This window comes from Podarcis cretensis (genome assembly GCF_951804945.1).
Source record: "Podarcis cretensis genome assembly, chromosome: 9".
In the NCBI taxonomy this organism is placed as follows: Eukaryota; Metazoa; Chordata; class Lepidosauria; order Squamata; family Lacertidae; genus Podarcis; species Podarcis cretensis.
In genome coordinates, this window is record NC_137178.1 from 75,339,450 (window position 1) to 75,367,143 (window position 27,694).

The 27,694-nt window shown below is 48.2% G+C and overlaps 1 protein-coding gene across 6 annotated transcripts in view; it reads right to left on the minus strand.

The window, feature by feature from the left end:
• The window catches only part of CSK (C-terminal Src kinase), a 68,528-nt gene that overhangs the window by 30,695 nt on the left and 10,139 nt on the right, over positions 1 to 27,694 (minus strand). Inside the window, exon 1 of one of the 6 annotated variants that reach the window (XM_079991653.1) lies at positions 12,891 to 12,932. The exons of the other annotated variants lie outside the window; for them this stretch is intronic. Coding sequence (XP_079847779.1) covers positions 12,891 to 12,917 — 27 coding nt within the window. The 5' untranslated portion in view covers positions 12,918 to 12,932. Of the gene's footprint in view, positions 1 to 12,890; positions 12,933 to 27,694 lie in introns of those variants that run through there. 6 annotated transcript variants of the gene reach the window in all.

Consider the following 27,694-nt stretch of genomic DNA (forward strand, 5'->3'; position numbering starts at 1 on the left):
TGTGGGGGGAATATTCCCTCTTAAATATTCTTCTTTATTTCTGCAAAAAACCTGCTAATTCTCCCCATGCACACACTTTGCACGCAATGCAAGGACCTAGGTTTGGAGACTGAACATGCTAATAGTACTAGGATTCGGTCCACAATGGTTCGGTCCCAGACATGATTAACTGGGAGGCCCTTAAAACTCAGCCTTCGCAAGGGGAAGTAAGCAGCAGAAGACAGGCCAGTCGGGCTTGACAGACCCACCAGCTGGGTTACAGGCTCCTCGGAACAAACCCCACTTTGTCTGAACCGCTTTGAGCCATGCGGAAGGATGAGATCACTGGCAAGAGGCGTCCATCAGACAAGGGACCTTCTCACTCCCCTCCATCTCCTTCTGAGATGGAGAAAGGCGTAGGTAGGTGATGAGGGAAGAAGACGGGCTGAGCGCTGGCCGGTGCCCAGGATTTGTGCAGGAGGGAAGCGCTTGCTCCAGGGGACAGTCACAGAATCGTAGAGTTTGAAGGGATCTCAAGGGCTGCAGGAATCTCAACTAAAGCATCCATGACAGAGGGCCATCCAACCTCTGCTTAAAAACCTACAAGGAAGGAGAGCCCACTACATCAGCTGTTCCGCTGCCAATCAGCTTACTATCAGAAAGTTCTTCGTGATGTTTAGTCAGGAGCAGCAGAAAACAAACTTGCTCCATCTTCCATGGGATAGTCCTTGAGACATCTGAAGATGGCTATTGTATCTACTCTCAGCCTCCTCTTCTCCAGGCTAAACATACTCAGCTCCCTCAACTGTTCCTCATAATCCTTGGTTTCCACTCCCCTGATCATCTTTGTTGCCCTCGTCTGCACACGTTCCAGCTTGTCAACATCCTCCTTAAATTGTGGCGCCCAGAACTGGACACAGCGTTCCAGGTGTGGTCTGACCAAGGCGGAATAGAGTAGTACTATTACTGGCCAAGAAAAAAACCTGTTTGATGGATCTCTTCACACTGAGGCCTCATCCACACTTTGGGTGGGATTCAGCTAGGCTGCTACATGTGTGGAATGAGGTCCGTTCACACCAGGGCATGTGCCCACTATCTCCTCCCTTCCACAGCCCCTAAACTTGCTCCGGAGAGGTAGGGAAATCTATGGAGAAGGATGAGGTGCAAAGCATAAGGAGGGGAGGGGGGAGCCCTGCAGTGCAAAGGCCTCGTTTTTGCCCCCATCCCTACTTAGTGGCACGTTGAACTCCACCCTGCCCATTGAGAACCACTTTGGCTTCCGCCAAAGAATCCAGGGTTTGCCTGGGGTGCTGAGAGTTGTTAGGAGACCTCCGCTCACAAAGAAACTTCTCAGGAGTTCAACCATCAATCCCTCTCCCCAGAGAACTCTGGGAATTGTAGCTCTGGGTGAGACAGAGGGGTCTCCTAGCAACTCTCAGCACCCTTTTCAGACTACTGTTTCCAGGATTCCCTGGACGAAGAAGCCATGACTGTTCAAAGTGGTATGATGCAGACTGAACTGTAGGGTGAACACAGAGCCCAGATCCACTCTGGGCTTTGGAAAAGGGGTGCTTAGTCAAAAGCAACAGTTTTAACTGTCCCTTCTCCCCCCAAAAACCCATCTATCTGAACAACTCCTCCCCAAAGTCCTCTGGAATGAGGAGGCAGGAGGATGTCTGTGTTATTGGCTCTCTTTGCCTTGTGCCATGAGAGAAGGCTTGGGGACCCTCAGGCCCAAGGGCAGAATGGAGGTCTCTGAGCCTCTCTGCACAGCACTTGGGGTTCTTCCTAGGTCACCCCCTCAGTCTCCAGACCACACACCCCAACGGCCATGTTCTGCACCCTCTTTAGAAGGTCCTTGATAATGCCTCTTGCTTGCCCAGATGGAGGGCAGAGAGACAAATTACAGGTGCATGGAGGAACCCCTTGACTTTTACCCCAGAATCATAGAATCAGAGCTGGAAGCAGTGCTTGAAACTCCGCAGGCGTTTTGCCAGGTGCGGGTCCAGTTGCAACCACATAGAGATCTCTGGATGCCAGGATGGCAACCGTGTAGCGCTGCAAGAAATGCTGCACATCTTGTGCTTCTGTGCTGTTGCGCGAGTCAGCTGGCTCACATGAAAGCAATCCTAGGCGTGCTTCTTGAGGGTAAGAGAGTCTTATCTCGTGCCCCTTTGGGACATTTCCCCTTGCACCACACGGGATACTTTTTAGGAATAAGGGGAAGGTGCCCTCCTCCAAACGGCCGCTTCACCTTCTGCCCACCATGTAAGCCCCAAAACTGTCTGTGTCTTCTGGGGACTCAGAAATGAGAAGTGTTTATTCACTTACAGCAGCACAGAGCAAACAGCTCCTGTTGGCTTCCTTTTGGTTCAAGAGGCTAAAAATAGCAGGGAAAGAGGAACAGAGATAAGGTAGAATCACCGGGCCAGCAGAACAAAAAGCGAGAGGGAAACCATATATTTAAAGTGGTATGACACCAAACAGGCATGCCTTCCCCCTCCCAAAGAATCCTGGTTCTGGTTTGTTAAGGGTTCTGAGTGCTGTTGAGAGACCCCCTTCTTCCCCTGCACAGAACTACAATTCCCAGAGGGGTTAAACCATAAATAATCCTCTTCACCATTTGTTAACCATACCTGTTTAAATTGTGCATGCTTTTGCACCACAAATATAAAAGCATGCACAATTTAATACAAGCATAGGCTTTTTAAACAGGTACAGTTAATAAATTATTATTATTATTATTACTATTTACTAAATTTGTACAGGTCTCATGGCGGTTCACAGAATAAAATCACAATATAAAAACACAGAATACACAATCAAAATAAAAACAAGAACAACTCAATAACTCACCCCAACACAATTTAAAAGCGCATTGAATGTCAGTCAACCAAAGGCCTGGTTAAAGAGGAACTTTTTTGCCTGGCACCCAAAGGTATATAATGAAGGTGCCAGTGACTGGCCCAAGGCCACCCAGCTTCGTGGCTGAGAAGGGGTTTGAACTCTGGTCTCTCTCAGGTCCTAATCTGACCCTCTAACCACTACACTACCTGAGAGAGTCGGCTTGCTGCTGCTAAAAAATATAATAACACTCAATAGGTTTTTAAAAGGGAACTGGGCAAATGCATGGAAGGCAGGTCTATCAACAACACAGCTAAATGAAACCTCCGTGTTCAGAGGCAGTTTACCTCTGAACAGCAACTGCCAAGCAGTGAGGGAGGAATGCCACCTTCATGGCCTGCTCCTCATAGGCATCTCATTGGCTCCTCTGAGAAAGAGAAAGTGGAGCTTGGTGGCCTGACCCAGCCGGGCTTCGTTTTACATTCGCAAGAATATTCACATTAGTAAGTCACCTGGTTCTGCACTCTGCGGTGAAGAGCAGGTGAGCTGGGCAGGGAAAAGGATGGGGGGGCAGCAGAGCTCAGACCCCCAAGGAGCTGTGTTTTGATTTTAAAAATTAAAAACAAGAGTGAAGTTGTCAGTGGCGTTTGGCAACATGATCACAGCCAAGCAGGTTCCTAGACTAGGTGTCCACGTCAACAGCCAAAGTCCAGACTCTCCGCCTTGGGCTCTGGGGAAAGAGATGGATTCATGCTGGAGCAGAAGATGTAGAGAAAGCTCTCACTGCAGGATTTCAGTAAAGGTAAAGGTACCCCTGACCATTAGGTCCAGGCGTGGACGACTCTGAGGTTGCACGTTCATCTCGCTTTACTGGCCAAGGGAGCCGGTGTTTGTCTGCAGACAGCTTCCGGGTCATGTGGCCAGCATGACTAAGCCACTTCTGGCAGCGCACGGAAACACCATTTACCTTCCTGCCAGAGCGGTACCTATTTATCTACTTGCACTTTGGTGTGCTTTCGAACTGCTAGGTGGGCAGGAGCTGGGACCGAACAATGGGAGCTCACCCCTTTGCAGAGATTCGAACCGCCGACCTTCTGATCGGCAAGTCCTAGGCTCTGTGGTTTAGACCACAGCGCCACCCATGACCCCTGCAAGATTTCATTACGAGCCCCCAAAGGCTTGCTGGCAACCAAGGGAGAGGCTTGAAGGCTTGCACACCCCATTCATTCAAAGCACATCCACACCCTTCCAAAAACATTCCTGGGAACTACAATATCCAGCACCCTCAACTGTACATATGAGGCACAGAGCACCCAGCTTCCCCCAAAGAATTCTGAGAGCTACAGTTTGATAAGGGTGCTGGGAATTGCAGCTCCATTGAAGCAAACAAGCCCTCCCAAGATCCTGTGTGTTTTCAATGTGCTTTAAACACAAGGTGCAGCTGTGACGCCAGCGAGAGGGAAGAGCATGCTTCCACAACACAATTTTTGAATGTGGTTGCCAGCCTGAACTCCTATACCAGGAAATGCAAAAACGTCCCCATGGTAGCCGCCCGAGAGTGACGGCAGCTCAGAAAGCACCGTTTGTTCGGAATAAATCCTGGGTTTGTCAGGCTTGTCTTCTTCTTTGTCCAGTGGTTGATTTGTTTAAGAAATGCAGTTCAGTTTCACAAATTCAACACCACTTTTTTTTTTTTAAAAAAAAAGTATTTTTTTTACCCTCACCCCACTCAAATTCCTGCTTGCCCTCTGGAAGCCCAGGTTCCTTGTCCCCTGCACAATGTGGCCCCCAGGCTGTGAGACTGAAACTGGTTTCCGAACCCAGGTTTAAGGACACTCTTAACCAGCTAGTGCTACATGCACCAAACCATGGTTAAAGGGGAATGGGAGACAGGCTGCAACCAGTGTTTGAAATTAGCCAGGCACCAAGCACATTTTGAACCTGGTTTTCGATCATTTGCGACCATCTTAAGATGCCTAGACGCCAGGCTGGAGCCTGACATCTTCACCATCTGGGGATCATAGTATCTGGGCTGTTTTCACACACTAATTGCCCATATTGTAGAATTCTATCAGTTGTATTTTATCTGCACAATTGGAATGAATTTCTGGAACCAATTGCTTTCCTTGTGCAGCCTGAGCAGGAGCAGACACCATTAAGAAAGAGTTCAGAATAGCCCAATATATATGTGGTCTGTCCTTGGATCAAGTGACTTTTCTTTAAGTTCTCAAACCTAACTCAAGATTGTCATCTGAACTGGCCAGATGTTTAACTGAGAATCAATCACAGTCAGTCCATCATTTGAAAAATAAGACTTTAGAGCTGTCTTACCCAAAACTGGCAACTAGACATACATTTTGGCGACTGCAATCAGGATTTAGAGCCATTTGACGCCTAGCTTATATATCTGAGTTTTGAACACTGGCTGCATCATGGCTGCAGACCTGAAAGCATCGCTTCTTTGCTGGCCCACAGAGAAGGCATTCCTTATTTGGAAGGGCTGTAGCATAGCACAGTGGTTAGAACATATGTTTGGCATGCAGAAGGTCCCCGGCAACTCTAGATAGGGCACTTTAAGCAATCCTGGCTTCCCCCAAAGAATTCTGGGAGCTATAGTTCATTATGGCCCCTGTTACCCACAAATAGCTACAATTCCCAGAGTGGTTTAACAATTAGTTCCTCCTCCCAGGGAATTCTGGGAATTGCAGCTCTGGGAGGTGAATAGGAGCCGCCTAACAAACTCAGTGCCAATAACAAACTACAGCTCCCAGAATTCTGTGGGGGAAACTGTTTAGAGTGGCATCCTAGCACTTTGAATGCATGGTGCTGATGAGGCCAGTATTTAAAATGCTGGGAAACTGCAGCCACTTGATATAGAGAAGACAACACTGAATGAGGTGGAACAATGGCCTGACTCTGAAGTGGGCAGCTGCTTCGTGGTTCTGCTGGATCTCTCAGCGGCTTTTGATACCGTCAACCATGGTATCTTTCTGGGCCCTCTAGGAGGGCTGGGAGTTGGGGACACTGTCCAGAAAGTAGTGTGGGGTGTTTGGACCCCTGGGCACTGACTTGTGGGGTGCCTCAGGACTCTGTCCTCTCCCCCATGCTTTTCAACATCAGGGGGTTTGGGCTGAGTGTTCATCAATATGCAGCTCTACCTCTCATTTAAATCGGAACCAGTGAAGGCAGTGATGGTCCTGTGTGGGTGTCTAGAGGCTGTTGGGGGGTGGATGGCAGTCAACAGATTGAAGTTGAATCCTGACAAGACAAAAGTACAGTGGTGCCTCGCAAGATGAAATTAATTCGTTCTGCGAGTCTTGCGAATTTTTTGTCTTGCGAAGCACGGATTCCCATAGGATTAACGGTTTTAAGAAAAAGGAAACAAACTTGCAAGACGTTTTCGTCTTGCGAATCAAGCCCATAGGGAAATTCGTCTTGCGAAGCAACTCAAAAAACGAAAAACTCTTTCGTCTTGCGAGTTTTTTGTCTTAGGAGGCATTCGTCTTGCGAGCTACCACTGTACTATTTGGGCGGGCAGGGTGGGGGGACTCTCTGATCTGAATGGGGTAACTGTACCCTTGAAGGACCAGGTGCGCAGCCTGGCAATCATTTTGGACTCACAGTTGTCCATGGAGGCGCAGGTCAATTCTGTGTCCAGGGCAACTGTCTAGCAGCTCAATCTGGTATGCAGGCTGAGACCCTACCTGCCCGCGGACTGTCTCGCCAGAGTGGTGCATGCTCTAGTTATTTCCCACTTGGACTACTGCAATGCGCTCTAAGTGGGACTACCTTTGAAGGTGACCTGGAAACTACAACTAATCCAGAATGTGGAAGCTAGACTGGTAACCTGGAACAGCCGCCAGGACGATATAATACCGGTCCTAAAGGATCTACATTGGCTCCCTGTATGTTCTCTAGCACAATTCAAACTGTTGGTGCTGACCTTTAAAGTCCTAAAAGACCTCGGCCCAGTATACCTGAAGGAGCATCTCCACCCCCATTGTTCAACCCGGACACTGAGGTCCAGCTCTGAGGGCCTTCTGGCGGTTCCCTCCCTGCGAGAAACAAAGTTACAGGGAACCAGGCAGAGGACCTTCTCAGCAGTGGCGCCCTCCCTGTGGAACGCTTTCCCTTCACATGTCAACGAGATAAATAGCTATACAACTTTTAGAAGACATCTGAAGGCAGCCCTGTTTGGGGACACTTGTAATGCATGATGTTCTGGTGTGCTATCGTTGTATTTTTGTATACCCTGTTGACAGACTGGCACAAATAATAATAATAATAATAATAATAATAATAATAATAATTCCAAGAATTCTTGGCAGGAGGCCACCTGACCTCTGCTTTGAAACCTTCAATGAAGGAGAGTCCACCACCATCTGCTATTTCAAGCAGAGGTCAATACACCAGTAGAGATGAGCTAGATCCTGCATTCCAGGCCTGAGGGCCCCACCCTTGACAGCTGCTCTCAAAAATAGAGAACCATGCAGACTCATGAAATTGCACTGCAAGTTTGGGGGCAGCACAGAGAGGGGGGGTGAGAATAATCCTCCTGCCTTAGCGAACGAAAACTCTCCGTCTGCTAGGGATTAGGATAAACTGTTCCAAGCGAATGTGATTATTTCACATCTGGCTCCCAGGGAAGCCTTACGTTTTCTGCCTGGGCATCTGGCAGAGCCTGGAGTGGGAGGCTGAGAGGATGGGAGCTGTGCAAGGGGGCACCTGACCAGCGGTGCTGGGAAGAGCCCGTGAATGAAGGCAGGAGAATGTCTGATAACACGTTGGACCCATGGGCCATCCATGCCAGTGTTGTCTACACTGACTGGCAGCAGCTCTCCAAATTTCAGATGAGGGTCTCGCTCAACCCTTCCAGGAGGAGCCAGGAACTGAACCTGGGACCTTCTGTATGCAAAGCAGATGCTCCACTGCTGAGCTATGGCCTTTTCCTCATGGAGGTGGCCTGGCCACAGAGTGCTTGTTTATAAATTTATATTCCATTCTTCCTCCCAGGGAAGCAAACAAATGTGACAAAGCAATGCAATTAAAAATAAGATAAAAACACATTTTAAACCAATTTTTAACATCTAAAAAAACATGTAAAACAGTAACAAGTCATTTAAAGACATGTAGGTCAACAGTCTTTTAAAAATGTATAAAGATACAACTAAAGGTGATAATCAGGAATCCAGTGTGGTGCTTTAAAAAGCCCCCTGTTGTAGCCTAATGTAGAAAAGTGAGGGGGGGGATTCTTATTATGCTATTTTTTTTATTTACAGCCCTGGCCCTAAGGTCCAGGAAGAAGTTATACAAATTTAAAATGCAACATGAAAAACTGTTTTTAAAAAACCCGTTACAATCACAAGAAACGCAATAATAGGAAACAGGGGGGCTCCAATTTACCTCCCTTGTTCTGTTCACCTTTGCCCTGCCCTCCCACTGGCCCCCCTCCAACCAGGAAGGGGTTAGGGCCCTCGTGGTGGAAAAGGCCCCGCAACCCTGCCCTAGCCTCTAGGAGTTCGCTTTTTAAATTTTCTCTTCCACTTTTCATAACTGCCCTTCCTTTGCCAGATCTATTTTTAGGCCCTGCAAGACAGTCAAAGATTCTCTGAGCAGAGAGGGCAGCAGATGGAGACCCAAAGCCCAGGATCAGCACAGCAGAGGGTGGCCAGAATGAGGGACATGTCTGAACTGCGCCACCCCGGACCAGGAAGAACATCCTGACAGTAAGAGCTGTTCGACAGTGGAATTTGCTGCCAAGGAGTGTGGTGGAGTCTCCTTCTTTGGAGGTCTTTAAGCAGAGGCTTGACAACCATATGTCAGGAGTGCTCTGATGGTGTTTCCTGCTTGGCAGGGGGTTGGACTCGATGGCCCTTGTGGTCTCTTCCAACTCTATGATTCTATGATTCTAGGGAACCTCCCTTACATCCCAGTATAGCATTCTTGTTCCGGAACTCAGCCTCCCTCCCTCCCCACAGGACAAAAACCAGGCCCTGTAGCCACAAAATGAACACAGTTTCCTCCCTCTCTCCAAGTACTCAAACTCTGGACCATCTCATGAAGTTGGGAGACTCAGGACAGACAAGACCTGCAGCTGGTGAGAGAGGATTTCAACCCAGGTTCCCGATACGCCACTCCAGCCTTTGCAATCCTGCTATCCTCCAGTTGCTCCAAGCGATGGCAACTCTCAGCTCCAGCCCCAAACAGCCAGGCTGACGGGGGCAGATGGGAGTTGCAGTCCCAAGCACCCAGCGGGCAACAAACTGGTGGCCAAGAAAAGTAGGCTTCTTGCCAGTCAAACTGCTGGCCCACATCACGCCATAGTTCTCCCCACTGACCAGCTGCAATGGCTCTCCAGGATTTCAGGCAAGGGGCTCCCCCAGCTCCCCCTGGAGTTGGCACTGGGGATCGGGACTGGGGCCTTTTGCATGCTACGCAGCTGCTCCACCACTGAGCCATAGACCAACAGAGCATCTTATCCAGGGATGAGCAAACTTACCGTGCCTCGAGCCGGTGTCTCCAGCACCGATCGCGCGGAGGGCAGGGGAGCGCGTGCCCATACGCATGCGCACACACTATTTTTGGTGCACTTCCGAGTCAGAGGAGCACCAGAAATAGCTTGTGCGCATGTGCACGGGCCTCCTCCAACCCAGTTGGGCACCGGAAATAACACTTGCACATGTGCACAAGCTATTTCCGGTGCTCCTCCGACCCGGAAGTGGGCAGCCACGCAGCGCAGCGTCAGTAAGAGCGGGCGGTGGGGGTCACCGCGGGCCGGATAAACGAGTCCCTCGGGCCTTATCTGGCCCGCAGCCCTTAGTTTGGGGACCCCTGATCTTATCGAAACAGGAGGACGACTTGTGCAACTCGGGGAGGCCAGCCAGCTTTTGAAAGCATCTTAAATGAACAAAGATTCATAAAGCTAAAGACGGAGGGAGAGAGAAATGGGCATATTCTGTGCTGGCAAACCCTCTCTGCCTTTAAGGAAGGGCATCTGGTTCAGACTTGATCCTTCAACTCCTTTCTGATTCTCCCCTGCTATGCCAAGTGGCCTAACGTGACAGGGGGAAATCCTGATATGAAAGAGAGGGGTGCCCGGGTAGGGGGAGGTAAATTCAAGAATGACTCATGGTCATGGGAGCAAGGATGGAGAAGCCGCTATTGGGGAGAGGGATTCCATCCTATGCTGGAACAACAAGTTGCGCAGTTCAACTTGGTGCTGAGGCCCTTGTGCAACAAACATGCTTCCCCTGCCCCATCAAACTTTTTGCAATAAAGGAAATTTACAGGGAGACGCACTGGAAAGTGTGGTATAACCCTTGTTTTGATGTAACGGAATCTAACTCCCCTGCAAACAATTTGGAAAGAATGTGCAATAAAGTGTCCAGAATCTTCCTAACAACGCAGTCACTTAATTTGCTGAATTCTGCATTGCATCCTCTGCCCTTTAAGGAGCAAGTCTGGGCACGTTGTTTTGGAAGGAGGATCTGAAGAGCTTCCTCCCATGTGGGACAGCAGACAGTACCTGGAGACCTTGGCCCAGATCCCCACTCGGCCACAAAGCTCATAGGCGACCTTGCGACAGTACTAACCCTCAAGCCTACCTTACAGGGTTGTTGAGAGGAGGGGAAACAAGTGCAATTGGGCTCCTTGGAGGAAGGTAAAATGTAAAAGGGGGAAATAATAAATGCTGCCTGTGAAATACAGTGCTTAAGAGCAGACTCTGCTCCGGGAACAGCAAGACAAGAAGCAACTAAGACAAGCGCATGTGCAGAGTGCCTCTCTTTCATCCCTGAACAACAGCTGGCTCCCTAATACTGGAGATTAGAATACCTTCCAGGCAAACAAGGGCTGCCCCCCACAAGCACCTCTTACATACAAATGTACAAATAATGAAGGGTATCCAGCTGGATGAGAAGCTGGCACAAGTTCCTTATTTGAGGTCAGGCTGTTTGGTCCACCTAGCCCAGTACAGTCTGCTCTGAATGGCAGCAGCTCTCCAGGGTTTCATGCACAGACCTTTCTGATCACCTGCTACCAAAGCATTTTAAGTCAGAGGTTGGGAGTCACTGGCCTGTGTGTGGCCCTTTGGGCCTCTTCACCTGGCCCTCAGGACTCTTCCTAAGCATTACCAGCCCTCCTTCACAATCTCTGCAAGTGTTGTTGCCCAGGAGGAATTTGCCCCCGAACTCTGAGAATGCCTATGACTTGCCTGGAGGGAGGAGCACGTGTGCGCAGATGTCAAGGCAATAAACAGCTATTTTACTTTTAAAAGACAACTGAAGGCGGCCCTGTTTAGGGAAGTTTTTAATGTCTGGCACTGTATTGTTTTTAATATTCAGTTGGAAGCCGCCCAGAGTGGCTGGGGAATCCCAGCCAGATGGGCAGGGTATAAATAATACAGTCATACCTCGGGTTGAATATGCTTCAGGATGAGCGCTTTCAGGTTGCGCTCCGTGGCGACCCGGAAGTAATGGAGCACATTACTTCCAGGTTTCGCCACTCACGCATGCGCACTCAAAAATGACATCACGCGCATGCACGGAAGCAGCGAATCGTGACCCACACACGCGCAGACACGCAGTCACGGGTTGTGTTCACTTCAGGATGCGAACGGGGCTCCGGAACGGATCCCGTTCTCATCGTGAGGTGCCACTGTAGTAATTATTATTATTATTATTATTACTACTAGCAAAGCAAGCCTATTGTCCAAAAAGGTACAGGTTACATAGAATTGTAAAGTTGGAAGGGTCTCCATAGGGCAATCTAGTCCAACCCCCTGAAATGCACAACTAAAGCATCCAAACTCTGACATCCAACCAATGTCTGTCACGACACTCACCTCTGCCCCTGGTTGTGCCCACTGCTCCCAGCATATGGCCCCTGGGTGGCTGCCCATCAATGAATGTGGGGAGGAGGTACCCCACTCCTGTCTGAATGGGAGATGCGCAGCAGGGATCAAAGTGGGAACCCTTTGCATGCCAAGCAGGTGTTCTCTACCCACTACCATCCCTCCGACACAGCCAGCGGCGTAGCGTGGGTTGTCAGCACCCGGGGCAAGGCAAGTAATTTGCGCCCCTAACCCCTAACCTGCCGCCGCTGCCAGCTTCTTCTTGCTGCTGCCTGGGCTGGGGTATTTACGGTAAGGTAGCCACGGCGGTGGCGGCGGGTCCATGTCAGGTGATCTGAGGCGAGTTGCCGCTGCCGCTGCTGCCCAAACGACGCCACTTGCCCGGAGGGGGAGGAGGGCAGAGAGGCGAGGAAAATGCAACATGGCCCAGCAGCTGCAGCAGCGGCGGCGGTGGCGGGGCTGTGAGGAGGGGCTGCCTGGCGCGCCCTCCACGGCCCTGACACACGGGGACTGCGGCGAGCGTTGAGAGCTGCTGCCTGCCGGACGCCTTCAGCCCGGACGCGCGCACAGCTCGTTGGTTCCATGAGACATGGGGCTCTGCTACAGCCTGCGCCCGAGGCTCTTCGGCGACTCCGGAGGCAGTGAGCACGCCCCCCCCCAGATGTTGCGCCGGGTGCAGCCAGCCCCCCCTGCACCCCCCATGCTACGCCACTGGACACAGCTCTGGCCCTGCCCAACCCCACTCCCTCCCTCCGCTGCTGTTGCTGCTCTCTTCCAATTACCTGTCGAGGCAGACATGACCAGCTGGAAGACCAGCTGGGAAGCAAAAGTCTCACCTGCCATCACTCCCCATTGCCCTCCGGGCTGCACCTGCCCTTCTGCACAAGCCTCGGAGCCCCATGCAGCCGGCCAGCCGGCCTCCTCTCCCACTTTCTGCCGATTCAGAGCCTTCAGCCATCAAAGCAAAGAGCAGCGGCGGCCCTGCCAGATCGTTCCCCGTTTGGTAACGCCCGGGATTCACTGGCTCCATGTGGCAGTGGTGGTGGAAGAGGAGGAGCGCTGCGTCGTGGGGCCCAGCCAGCAGCTTCTCGGCCAACTTGAATTACAGATGGATTTTTAAAGGAAGAAAGAGGGAAAGGAGGTGGGCTGGGAAAAGGAGCAGCAGCAGCAGGGATGGATCTTGCAAAAGAGGGGAGAAAAAGGAAGGTGCACTTACAAAACCAGAACAGAAGCTGAGAAGCATCTTGTGTTATATAACAAGTGGAGCAAGGAATCAAGGATACATGACAACTGTCGGGGTGCACTTGGAAGACGGCTCCGCTTCAGACACACACACACACACACACACACACACACATCCTCTCCTCTCTTGCGGCTCCGGGGAGGAGGGAAGGTGGGGGAAGGGAGAGCAGGCGGGAAGCAGCAGAGAGCCTGCCTGCCTGCAGCAGCCGCGGCAGAAAAGCTGAAACTGCGGTAACCCAGGATTCTCACGCCGCCCGCCAGTTCTCCAGAAACGCCACAGGGACCAGCTCCACGGCAACTGCCCACGTCCGCCAGGGATGGTTTCAAAGAGACGTTCGCCGCCACCACAAGCATGCACACACCAGGATGGTAGAGTTGGAAGGGACCTCCAAAGGCCATCCAGTCCAACCCCCTACAATGCAGGAATCAAGAGCTAAAGAATCCCTGGCAAAGGACTGCTTAAAAGCTCTCCAAGGAAGGTTCCTGCCCTCAGGAGCAGCAGAATACAAGCTGGCTCAACCTTCAGCCCTTACAGACATTGGAAAGTGGTTCCCGTATCTCACTCTCTCACACACACATTCTTCCATGTTGCAAGAGGCCAGCTCACTCAGGCTGGGCTCCCACCCCCAGGCCCAGTGCAAAGAGAGGCTCTTCCTCAATATGGTGGGGAGGGGAGAATAGAATAAGGGCAATTTCACCTGCAAGCCTTGGTTCTTTTTTCCAAAGCTGCAGCAGGATCCAACATCCGTTGAAACTTGCCAAAATGCTAAGGATTAAGAGTGAATCAAATCTGCAATTTTACCTTATTTTTTGTGGTGGCAGGGGAGCCAGGATAGGGGAGAGGGGAATGGAAGGAAGAACACAGAGCACTAAAAAGGAAGAGAAACGGCAGCTTTTGTATAAAAAAACAACAACAGCCCAGTGTGCTTTCCTTGATTCCAAAGGAAAAAATATATGCATGGCTTGGCAGGAATTATTGTTCTTATTGTATTTCCTCAGTGCCGCAGCAAAAGGGGTTGATGCGATAAGCTAAAAGGAGGGATTTTATTGTCCTGGAGGAGTGACTGAAGACCCCAAGCAGGCAGAGGTTTGGAAAATGAACTCTGGCCGTGATAATAAAGGTGCATAAACTCCTTGGGAGGGTCAAGTGGGGAGAACTGTTAGCCCAGAGGCAGAGTCGCTGCTTGGCATGCAGAAGAACCCGGGTTCAAGCCATGGCTGCATCTCCAGGTGGGGCTGGAAGACACCTTGTCGGAAACACTGAGGCCTCTGAAGAACAGCTGCCTGTCAGTGTGGACAATATGGAGATTAAGGGGCCAGTGGCTGGCCTTGGCCAAAGTCAGCTGAGCAATGACTTGAACCCAGCTCTCCCTGACCCTGACTGCCCACTAAGGAAGAGGCTTTTGCCACTAGGGACTGCTAGTGCCCCCATCCTGACATTTAGTTTTCATTTTTATTGATGGCATTTACTGCACAGTTTAACCAGGTCTTTGGCTGATGAACATCCTAACACCTTTTAAATGTGGTGGTTTTTGTTGTTTTTTTGTTTCGATTTGGTTTTATATTTGTATATATGTATATGTATGTATTTTGTGTTTTTATATTGTATTTTTTACCTTGTGAACTACCTTGAGATCAACGGATGAAGGGTGGTATATAAATTTAATAAATAAATAAAATACAAATTTATATCCCACCTTCCCTACAAGGAGCTCAAATAAAATGCAGCAAACGTGTGACTGCTAGGGGAATCCAGGAGAGTGGGGTATGGCGGAAAGGTCCAAACCTTCCCACCCCAAACGTACTTTTCATGTGCTAAATTGCCATGCACCCTGTGAGCTCTGTTTCAGAAACTGCAGGCATAGATCAGGACTTTTGGGATATTTTGTTCCAAATTTCCTGGTGTCAGTAGCAAGCTTTAAGTCATTTGCTTGCCTTAATAAGAAAATATCCATGTTTGGATGTGTGGCATTCACACAGAGATCTGCATGTGGTTCTGTTTAGAGCATGGGTAGGCAAACTAAGGCCTGTGGGCCAGATCAGGCCCAATTGCCTTCTGGATCCGACCCACACATGGTCCAGGAATCACCGCTGGATCGCCAGCTCACACATTCCTTCCCTCTCCCTCCCTCGGCAGTGGTGGTGCCACCTCCTCCCTCCCTCCTCCTGGCTTCTCCCCGCCCTGCCTAGAGGAGGAAGGGGGCTGGGCTTTGTTGGTGCCAGCAGCAGCAGCGCTCCAGCGGCTGCGGTTTTAAGCAGCCCCTCTCCAGAGCCCTTTTGCTCACCGCTCATTGTTCCTCCGCCATCGCCGCTGCCACCAGTCCCTGCTGCTCACAAGACACAGGTAAGCAGCCACCGGGGCTCATGGTGCTCTTGCATCATCCCCCCAAAAAATATAGTCCAGCCCCTCCACAAGGTCTGAGGGACAGTAGACTGGCCCCCTGCTGAAAAAGTTTGCTGACCCCTGGTTTAGAGTATATCTGGAATGCTGTTAATGTGTACATTTGGCATGTGCTCCTCACAGAGGTGAACCGGGTGCCCACTCATGTGTCCTCGCCGATGCCAAGAAGAGGGCCTTTAATTCCCATTTCCCCAGGTTTCCTCTCCTTTTAAATGTCAAGTCTTGCTTTATTCTGTCTTGTGTATTTAATGCTACTTTCACCAATTTGCTATTTTAAGCTTATTTTCACATATTACTCTCATCTGCTTTCTAATGGACGGTTTGCCAACATGGGGGTGACGTTCATGTCTTTCCCCTGGTGCCCACAAAATCTCTGAACCTTCTCTTTTTCACTGCCCCCTCGGTATGAGTGGTTACCCTTTCTTCCTTTGAGAAAAACCATGGAACTGAAGGAGGAAGTTGGAGCAGTGACCCTCTCCTCTCCCACTTCCCTCTTCCAGCTCTATGCACTTTCCAAGGCTTCAATTACCGTATTTTTCGCCGCATAGGACGCACCGGCCCATAGGACGCACCAAGTTTTTTGGGAGGGAAATAAAGGGGGGGGAAAATTATTTTCCCCCCCCCCAGGCACTTGTGGGGCCGGCAGCGGGGAGAAGCGCTCTTCTCCCCGCCGCCCGCCTGCAGACCAGGTCCAGGGACAGCGGGAAGACGCGCTGTGCCTCCCCGCTGTCCCCCGGAGCTTGCGGGGCTGGCGGCCGGGAGAAGCACGCATCTCCCCGCCGTCAGCCTCCAAACCACATCGGGAGACAGCGGGATGGCGGCGTTCCGCCTCCCTGCTGTCCCCCGACCTTGTGGGACTGGCACTGCGGCTCTCCTGAAGCCTGGAGAGCGAGAGGGGTCGGTGCGCACCGACCCCTCTCGCTCTCCAGGCTTCAGCGAAAGCCTGCATTCGCCCCATAGGACGCACACGCATTTCCCCTTCATTTTTGGAGGGGAAAAAGTGTGTCTTATAGGGCATGGCACCCACTCAAAAATCCAAATGGGCCTGAAAAGGTAGACAATTCCCGCTTATCATAAGCTACTGAGATAAATTCACTGAAGGGCAAAGTCTCAGTAATATAACTTGATGGAAGGGCAAAGTTTTTTTTAATGTATTTTTATTAAAGATTTTCTTGGCTTACAAAAGTATGTGCAAAGTCTCTCTCTCTTTTTCCCTCCAAGTAACATTTTCTACAGATCAGTTTCATTTGTTGAGACATTAGGAAGAAAAGGGGGAAAGAGGTGGAAGGGCAAAGTTAAAGTCTGAATAATAAATAATATTTATTTAATAAAATTATTTAACAGATATTTATCGAGCCTTTCTTCCTCAGTATGAGTCACTCAAGGTTTCTTGCAACAAAATCCAACACTTTTTAAAAAAAACAAAAAACAGAAGCACTTGTCAACATTTTGGGTGTCATTGATCCCATGCTCTGGAACACTATTCCAGCAGAGATTCGGCAGACACCCTCGCTTTTGGCTTGGGAACTGACAAGCCTTTGCAGCTGCTTATGCTTTTAGTTTTGATTAGGCAGTCATCTTAATGATAATCTGCATTTTTATTTTTTAAATGGTGTTTCACATTTTAAATTTGCACACTGCCCTTATATTTCATGGTATGGCAGAACAGAAATATTTATAAACTCTCTCTCTCTCTCTCTCACACACACACACACACACAAAACCCAACAGATAATACCAATCAAAATCACAAACAGGGAACAAGAAAATGTCAGGAAAAGTCTAAACTGAAACTTTTGTTTTATTTTAATTTAGCAATGCCCTTGTTTTTAAGTAAACAATTTAAGACTGTAGAAAAGAGCATGAGAATCAACATTCCTTATGGAACAACTAGACTAATATTTAGTTTTTCAAAAAAGATGGTGCCTGCAACAGAATGTTGCAGTGTGGAGTGTTCCTGTCCAGGGCCAACCAAGGAACTCCATTCCATCCTCCCATCCAAGTTTCCTGTTGTGGTTTTTCCCCTCCTAACCTACAATCAGTATTCCAAGCATGCACAGTTCTAATGGGGGGGAGGGGCTTCCCCTCCTCAAGGGTTTTCCCTAAATATTTTGCATTTCTGTAAACGTTGGGATTCCCCTCACCAAAGTCTGTTGACACCTCCCTTCTTGAGCATGGATGGCCCAGCTTTGTCCATATAAGCACATGTATGGGTGAGGTAAAAGGACCCCTGACTGTTAAGTCCAGTCGCGGACGACTCTGGGGTTGCGGCGCTCATCTCGCTTTACTGGCCGAGGAAGCCGGGTTACAGCTTCCAGGTCATGTGGCTGGCATGACCGGTGAACCAGAGCAGCGCACGGAAAAACCGTTTACCTTCTCTCCAGAGGGGTACCTATTTATCTACTTGCACTTTGACGTGCTTTCAAACTGCTAGGTGGGCGGGAGATGGGACCGAGCAACGGGAGCTCACCCCGTTGTGAGGATTCAAACCGCCAACCTTCTGATCAGCAAGCCCTAGGCTCTGTGGTTTAGACCACAGCGCCACCCGCGTTCCCTATTTTAAGGGTCCAGAAAACCTACAATGCTGGCTCTGCGCACCTGGTAGCCTCCAGCCAACAACAAGGTTGGTGATTTTGTTTCTGTTGCTGCTTTTACGCAGCCCAGCAACTTGCAAAGGGAGCAGAGTGCATTTGGTCCTCGTATCTCTGAGCCATTTCAAAATTAAATTTTGACTCAGTCTAATTGACAAGTAATTTAATTGCCTATAAACAAAAATACAGAAAACTCACCCTCCAGTCAAGGAATAGAGTGCTCTGACGCTGAGTAGGAGACAGCGTACTCTTTCACATAAAATTAGTGCTTGGATGCTTATCTTACATGCAGTAAAGGGCCCAGGTTTTACTACGCCACAAGTGTCTAGACCATAATCTAACAATCTGCCAACTCTCAGTCACATGGCGCTGCAGGCTCCCTAGCACTGGCAGGGCTCAAACGAGCATTAATCTCGTTCTGTCCTCCCTACTAGTCAAATGTTCCAAGAGAACATAGAATTGTAGAGTCTGAAGGGACTCCATCTAGTCTGCAATGCAGAAATCATAACTAAAAAATCCCTGACAGATGGCCATCTAACCTCCACTGTTGAATGGTTCTTACCCTCAGAACGCTCTTCCTAGAGTTTAGTCAGAAGAACTTCCTTTCTTGGAATGTGAACCCTCCGGGAGCAGGAGAAAGCAAGCTTGCTCCCTCTTCCATGTGACAGCCCTTAAGATACTTGAAGATGGCTATCTTATCTCCTCTCAGTCTCCACTTCTCCAGGCTAAACACACCCAACTCTTTCCACTGTTCCTCATAAGGCTTGGTTTCCAGTCCCTTGATCACCCAGCTTGTCAATATCCTCTGTAAATTGTGGAGCCCAGAACTGGACACAGGACTCCAAGAGGGGTATGAACAAGGCAGAATAGGGTGGTAATGTGGTTTCTCTTAATCTGGACACTATACTTTTATTGATGCAGCTTAGAATTGCATTAGCTTTTCTTTTTTTTTGCTGATGCATCACACTGCTGACTCATGTGCTAAGCTTGTGGTCACCTAAGACCCCAAGATCCTTCCTAAACATCAGTGAAAGTTTGACATGCTCGCCCTTAAAAGCAGGAATTGCCTCATTTTGCATTTCCTCAAATGCCTTTCGGTTGTCTTGACTTCATGCTTCAACTTTGCCCATAGGAGAGGGGGAAGTTATCACGGGATACAAGTGCAGAAAACAAAAAATAAGGAAACAGGTAAAGACCAGTATTTTCACAGAAAGTTTTGCAACTATCCCAAGAAGCCAACAAGAATTTCTGCATTCTGTTTGCATGGATCACGGCGTAAGAATTTAGATTGCAACTTGTTTTGTTTTGTTTAAAAAAGCAGCCGACATCACAACCTGTCCCAGCATTCTTCAATAAACTGGAGCATGTATCATCATTTGGTGCCGGAAATGACCATTTGACCTTCGGCAAGAACAGCCTCAGCTGTCCTCTTCTGTGCCTCCTTCATACCCATTGGATGTAACTTCTCCCTATTTTCCTCTTAACCTGTGAAAAAGAGACCGCAGACCCCACCCATGCTAGGGTTGGGCTGCATTACCCCAATAAGCTCTATGTGGGGCTTCTGCAGTGAGTGCAGAATGCTGCAGCACGATTGCTGACAGAAGTGAGGCCTTGTCAGCATATAACACCTGTGCTCAGAGATCTCCACTGGTTACTGATTTGCTCCTGGGGCAGGTTCAAAGTGCTACTAAAAGCCCCTAGGGCTTGGGACCAGCTTGGGACCAGTGTACCAAACAAGATCACCTAACCCCATATGTGCCCACACATAATACCTGTTCCATATTTGTAAGAACTCGGTATTCTAGTGTGGCAGCACTGACTCCAGGAAGCTACTTTCCCTGTACGCCTTTCGGCGCCTGCTAAAAACATTCCTGTTTAGAGAAGCCTCCCCAGATGTTTAGAAAATTGATGCGAGTTCTAGTTTGTTTTTAATCTATTGTTACTTTAACTTTTTGAAAGTTGTAAAACATTCTCTTTTTTTATTCTTTTTTTCCCCGTAAGCCGCTTTGAGGGGTTGTTTTACAATCAAGCGGCATATACATATTTACTTATTATTTATTTAAGTAAACAAATAAATACAAAGGAAGCTGCCTTATGCGGAGTCAGACCACTAGGCCCACCTAGACCAATACTGTCTACACTGAATGGCAGCAGCTCTCTAGGGCAGGGGTCAGCAACCTAAGGCCCACGGGCTGGAAGCAGCCTGTGGAGGTCATTTGACCGGCCCACAAACCACCCCCGAACTGAGCTGCCCGTTCACGTGCTGCGCTAAACTGGCGCAGTGTGGCGCGGGGATGCACTTCTGCGGCACCGAAAATCGCATCTGTGCATGTGCAGACACCAAGAATCTGGGGGGCGGGGCGCATGATCCAGCCCACAGAGAGATCTCTGCAGGACTAATCCGGCCCAGGCAAGATAAACCTTGCTGACTCCTGCTCTAGGGTTACAGGCAAGCAGTGACAGGGACAGATCCTGTCTACTGAAACATGTGGAACCTACTGTGTGAACAGCACTGCAATTTACAGTGGTGCCTCGCAAGACGAAATTAATTCGTTCCGCGAGTTTTTTCGTCTTGCGATTTTTTCGTCTTGCGAAGCACGGACTTTGGAAAAGCTTCAAAAATCACCAAAGTCTTCAAAAACCTCAAAAAAAGGCTACCACACCGCGTGCTATGAGTTGCTCCTCGAAGTGAATGCACGGTTTTAAGAAAAAGGAAACAAACTCGCAAGACAAAGGAAACAAACTTGCAAGACGTTTTCGTCTTGCGAAGCAAGCCCATAGGGAAATCCGTCTTGCGAAGCAACTCAAAAAACGAAAAACTCTTTCGTTTTGCGAGTTTTTCGTCTTACGAGGCATTTGTCTTGCGAGGTACCACTGTACATCCCAAGGCACCTTCACGCACACCATGCAGCAGTTGTGCTTGATGCAATTGATGCGTCAGGTATTAGAGGCATCTGCACTGCCTTTGCCTCCCTGGACCTTGCCCATGAGATACCCCAAAGTGCTTCGAAACTCGGGTCTCTCCATTTTTCAATTTACAGATTTAACCACAGCAGGCCCCAGGGGAAACACGGTAAAACATAACCAGCAAATTAAAGTGCAAAAAGGCTCTTGTTACTGGCTTATTTAGAAGCTGCAGAAATTAACTATTGCCCAATGAATATTCAACGAGACAGGCAGGGGTGGTTTTTTGGGTTTTTTTTATGCCTGGTTGCAAGCAATTAAAAGCGTCACTGCTGGGAGATTCTCTGAATGGCTGGCCTAAAAAAATGTTTCCATTTTTAGCACCTACGACTTCCTTCCTTCACGGAGGCAGACTTGAGGGCTGAATGAGTCCGCCTGCAAGAGCCGCTCGGTCACAGCACCCTAGAGCTGTGAGCCAAGAGCAGAGCTGCATGCCTATCAGCTGGCTCGCCCTTGCCCTCCCTGCTAAAAGGGCTGCTTCCCCTTTTCAGCTATTTTAGATACTTCCCACTTTAAAGAGCTGGGCTGGACTTCTGACTGCCATGTGGAGGTTTTTTTTGCTGCTGACAAAATACTGGGAAAGAGAAGCGGTAGGAGGGACAAAGCCTATCTTGAAATGCAGCTTCCCTCTTGGGTCGCAGTCCCACTGGGTGTTTAAAATTACTCTTATTCCACTTCAAGAGCCATGGAGAATCCTGGGAACCATAGTCTGTGAAGGGTGCTGGCCTCGCACAACTACAAATCCCAGCACTAGTTCCCAGGATTCTCCTTTGCAAGTGCTTTCCACAAAGAAGGCCTGAGACTCAGTCCCCAGTCTCTGTAGGAAGATTTCCCTGCCTGAATGCCTGGGCAGTAGCTGCCAGTCAGTGTAGGTAGACAATACTGAGCTACATGAACCAGTAGCCTGAGTCAATATAAGGCAGCTTCCTGATTAACTCAGCTCTCTTGTGCCAGCAGACCCATAGATTTGCAGTATTAGAAAGGACCCGAAGAGTTTGAAGATTAATTTGCACACTACAAATATAACTGACGGCTGTGTTTGTGTTTATAGACGATCCCTCCAAGCAATGCATCAGGGACCAAGTGTAAAATCAATCTTTTAAGCCACCTTGTGATGGCCTAACACACTCTACTGCCCCAACAAAAAATAACGTCACAAGTGGCAGCACAAGGTGTGGTGATCTGAAGGGATGGAAGCACAACTTCAGGCAGCAAGCAGCCTCCAATTGTCTTCAGTAGCCTAGCTTAAATAGATGAAGGAACTGCACATGCTAAGGCAATACATAAACTCATGGTGGCAAACATGGAAATCAGTGGCAAATTAAGTAACTCCTCCTCTCACTCTTTCCACTACACTAACCTTCGAAATGCAGGTCTGGTGGATCATCTCTTGCCTTTAACACACCTGCCAACACAATTTCATTCTCTTCCGGCATTAAAGCAGGGGCTGGGGGAATGACAGCACCCCCAACTGCTGGGAAAACGCATCAGCCCTGTAGCCATTATCAATCTTTGCTCCCTCTCACCGGGTGTTAATGCCAGCAGAATAATCTCTTTCTCTCCCAGTGTTAAACCCGAGAGGAGGGGGAAGAGGATCGAGCACACCACCTTGAGCACCTCAGAGGAAAGATGGGATATAAATGCCATAAACTAAAAATAACAGCACATACAACCGCTGGGAAAAGGCAGCAGTGCTATGGCTACTACCAATCTCCATTCTTCATGTTAATGTGAGCAGGGGGAAGCAAGACAAAGCAATCGCAGAGGCCCTGCAAAACTGTGTGATGCCTTCCCATCTGGCAAACCACAGTGCGGCTGCTAGGGCTGGATGATAACCGGTTTTCAATATCGCAGTACGCCACCAGTTAAAGATTCTGATATAGTGATATATCACAATATCTGAAATAAGGAAGGAACTACGCAGAGCCAAATGGGACAATGTCCTGGCAACTGCTACCTAAGGGTCTAAAACTGATAAACGATGATATTATCAATCACCTCATGGTCACTTTCAGCAGCAGGCAAGCCAAGATGAATCCAAATGAGACTTTTGGTTTTGGGCTTGGCTACCAAATGGTGGTATTCAGGACAATCCAAAGTACGGTGTTGAGTCACAGTGAATACAGTGGTACCTCGGGTTACAGATGCTTCAGGTTACAGATGCTTCAGGTTACAGACTCCACTAACCCAGAAATAGTACCTAAGGTTAAGAACGTTGCTTCAGGATGAGAACAGAAATTGTGCTCCAGCAACGCAGCGGCAGCAGGAGGCCCCATTGGCTAAAGTGGTACCTCAGGTTAAGAACAGTTTCAGGTTAAGAACGGACCTTCAGAACACAAACAAATCTCACTACAGTTCATCAAAGACAAATAAAGGCCTCCCTAATCTCTCATCGCCAATATAAACCTACAAATATACAGAAAGAAAACCTACTCACTTGATACTGACATGAAATACCAAGTTTACAAAACAAGATAGTGTGTAAATTCACCACCCACCCTCTGCCCTCTTCCCCTACCTTTGAAATCATTGTTTTACATTTTGCATTGAACATAACCAAAATACTTTATAATCTGATCAAAAGAGAGAGATATTGCACGTTCTTTGTAGTTCATGAAAACCTTTAATAAAAATTATTTCAAAAAGAAAGAAAGAAGGGAAGAGACACCAGCACAGCAGCTCTTTCCTGGGCTTTCACAAGATCCCAAAGGTGAAGCTACCTTCCAAGTCAGTAACGTAAAGGTAAAGGGACCCCTGACCATTAAGTCCAGTTGCGGACGACTCTGGGGTTGCAGTACTCATCTCGCTTTACTGGCCGAGGGAGCTGGCGTTTGTCCACAGACAGCTTCTGGCGAACCAGAGCAGCGCATGGAAATGCCGTTTACCTTCTTGCCAGAGCGGTACCTATTTATCTACTTGCACTTTGACGTGCTTTCGAACTGCTAGGCTGGCAGGAGTCCAAGTCAGTGGCTCATGCCTGAGAGGAACTTTCCAGTAACTGCACTCAGGCTCTCAAGGGACCAAGGCTGAGTATCCAAGCCTGCACTTTCCACCCAGGGGGACCTAGCTTCAATCCCCAGCGCCTCCAGGGGGGCACTGTAGAGCAGCACGGGTCAAACTGGGAAGGGTAAGGCCCAGGCTCAGTGGCAGCGCCTGTTCTGCATGCCCTAGGTCGCAGGTTCAATCCCCAATGGCACCGCCAGGAAGAGGCAGAGAAGACTCTTGTTTGAAACCATAGAAAGGCAACTGCCTGGCAGTGGAGGCATCCCAGGAGCCAAACGTCTGGTAGTACACAGGGCAGCTCTTGGTGGAACTATCTCCCCCAGGACCTGCAGCTGCCCTCCTTTCTCTTCTGTCCTCCAGCAGATGGATGGCAAAGATCCTTCAAATTCAAGAAGACTTTGCGGGGGGGACGGGACGTCAAACGTCTGCTGACCAGGATATTTATTATGTGCTTGCTGCTATTGATCGATTGCTCCCACATCACCATGCTGCTGCTTTTAACACTATTTAGAGGTTATATTGTGATGATTTAAAACAATTAACTGACTGGGTGATCCTCGAGTGTTCCAATTAGGTGAGGCAACAATTTGGATATTTTATATAAAGAAGTGGGATAAAATCCTTTTAATAAATCAAACTATTAAAATTGAAATGAATCGCTCAGCAGGATTTTTATGTTCATCCTGTTCTCACAGCTAGGCAATTGCAAAAGTGTGCACTTCCTCTAGCAAGGGACTGCGTGTCACATACCCTTGAAATGTTGGTTCCCAAGAGTGTTTATCAGAGTCAGTTCCAGGTATCACAGGAATATGGGGTTTTATCCCAGCAAGTTTTACTCAGAGTGGAGCCATACAAATTAATGGACCTGGGTTGGTCTGGGTTGAACCCGGGACCTTCAGCATCAAAAGCAGCTGCTCTGCCATTGAGCTACAGCCCTTTTCTTCTCAGAAAAATTACTTCCAGTCTAGAAAGCAGACTAAGAACTTTGATATATTCTCCCAGGACTTAACCACATGATCCTCCTCCTGCAGAGAGGGAGAGGGAGGAGAGGGGAGGCACTTATGGACACAGCATGTGGAAAACTGTATTCCTAGACGGCTGTGTCCCATGTTCATGGGTGCAAGCTGCAATTCTGACCTGCTGAAAATTGCCAAGGGAATTAATTTGATCAGCACTGGTCATCTGTTCTGTATTTTAGGATTTTATAATTTAATTATTGTACTAAACACCTTGCCAACAAAGGTCCATATAGTTAAAGCTATGGTTTTCCCAATAGTGATATATGGAAGTGAGAGCTGGACCATAAAGAAGGCTGATTGCCGAAGAATGGATGCTTTTGAATTCTGGTGCTGGAGGAGACTCTTGAGAGTCCCATGGACTGCAAGATCAAACCTATCCATTCTGAAGGAAATCAGCCCTGAGTGCTCACTGGAAGGACAGATCATGAAGCTGAGGCTCCAATACTTTGGCCACCTCATGAGAAGAGAAGACTCCTTGGAAAAGACCCTGATGTTGAGAAAGATGGTGGGCACAAGGAGAAGGGGACAACAGAGGACAAGATAACTGGACAATGTTCTCAAAACTACCAGCATGAATTTGACGAAACTGCAGGAGGCAGTGGAAGACAGGAGTGCCTGGCGTGCTCTGGTCCATGGGGTCATAAAGAGTCGGACACGACTAAACGATTAAACAACAACAACATACACCACCATGAGACTTTTTCTTAATGAGCTGGTGGTTTAGAAATACTCTCATAAATAAACCAACAGAACACACCCACCCACAGGAAGGAGCAACGTTTCCCCTATCACAGCACATCCTGGTAACTGGAACAGCGATGCAAGGCGCCCCCATCTTCTGAGGCCAGGGCCTTTAACTGTCCTCCAGAAGTCTCTCCTTGTTCCCACGTGGTTCTCTTTCTGATGCCAGGCAAAGAGCTGCTCATTCACCCAGGCTTTTCCATACCCTTTAGGCCAGGCTTCCACAGCCAGGGGCCCTTAAAATGTTGGACCCCCATAATGAAATGGAAAAAAATGCTTAAAGTAACCTTTGTTAAAAAAACAGAAGCCTTTTTATTAGGTATTGTAGGAGCGGAGATTCCCAAAGACCAGAATAAATTGTTTATGTATGCTACGACGGCCACCCAGATGCTGTTAGCCCAAAGATGGAAAGAGGAAGCAGTCCTGACCTAAGAAGATTGACAAACCAAGTTAATGGACTATGCTGAAATGGTGAAACTAACTGGAAAGCTCAGAAATCAAGATGATAAGAAATTTTAAAAAGAATGGGAAATACTTATTATGTATTTGCAAAAGTATTTTTAACAGATTAATACACTGGCAGAACTTTAAGAACACTTGTAATTTTAGAATTAATATAGGAAATTTGAGGTAGAAAAAATAATTTGGAGTAGAAATGACATGCAGTTGAAAAGGGAATTTAAAGAACGGAGGGAGAAAGTCATGGGATTCAAAGAATCCCATTTTATGGTTTTGATATCGTTGTCGTCTATAATTTTCTATGTTTGTTGTTTATTTTTTGTTGAAAATTTAGTAAAAATATTATAAAACAAAAACAAATGTTGGACCCCCAACTTCCATCAGCTCCAGACAGCATCACCAATGGCCAAGCATGATGGAAGCTGGGAGTACAAAATATCAGGAAGTTACTTTAGGTCATTCTGAAAGTGTATTTATGCTCCCTTTTTGTTTTGTTTTTAACTTTATTGGCCATGCATTTTCTGCTGTTTATCTTGTTAGGAATATGGAATCATAGAATTGTACAGCTGGGAGGAACTGAAAGGGTGATAGTCCAACGCTTGTAATGCAGGAATCACAGTTAAATGAAGCAACTTGCCTGCCTAGCCCAGCTTGGCCATTTTCGAGTGGCAAAAACTCTCCTGCGTCTCAGACAGCGCTCTGTCTCTCATCGACTCTTCCTTTTGAAACCTGGAAGCACTTGTGGAGGCTTGCAGGATAGATATTTAACAGGCAAAACCAGGCGTGAACAGAATGCTCCTGAACAGATTCTGCAAACCACCCTGCGTGCCTTCGCACTCTTTCCAATAGATGCAGCATTTGATGCCCAAATCTGCGAAGGTGCTACATGGCCACCACTTTATTAAACAGTTTACTTTTGGGTACACCCTTGTTAAATGCCCCCTGCTGCCGCTGCCATAAATTCTCCAACTCCCTGCTGCTTTTCTCTCAGTGATAAACCCAGCTTCATTTAGGGCTGCAATGATTCATTGGCTAATCAGCAACACTGATCAGCTAGAAGGCTGCAAACAACTTTTAAAAAGTGTCCTGATTAAACTGCAGATTTTAAAAAATATTGCATGAATTTACAGTAACTATAGGTGATGGGCACCATACCAGAATCTATCTATCTATCTATCTATCTCTCTCTCTCTCTCTCTCTCTCACACACACACACACACACTTATGCATGGCAATGCTCTTTCTTTCTTTCTTTCTTTCTTTCTCTCTCCTTCCTTCTTTGAAATAACTGTTACTGGTTTGGCAATGCCTCTTCCAAGATGGTGTCCCACCGCAACATATGTCTGCATCATCTAGAAACTAATAAAGCACAAGCGGAAACGGCAACACAATGTTGCAGCGTGGAATTCTCTAGTTCAGAAGTCCAGCCAGCCATGCTGTCTTTCAGGATGCCCCATTTCATTCTATTCCTCCCCAGTTTTCTGTTATTTCTCCCATCACCATTGGGTCAGTATTCTGCAGCTGCTGAGCATGCTCAAGTCTCATTGGGTAGTTTTACCCCCAAACTTAGGCGTTTCTCTCTTTCTCTCTCATTGGTACT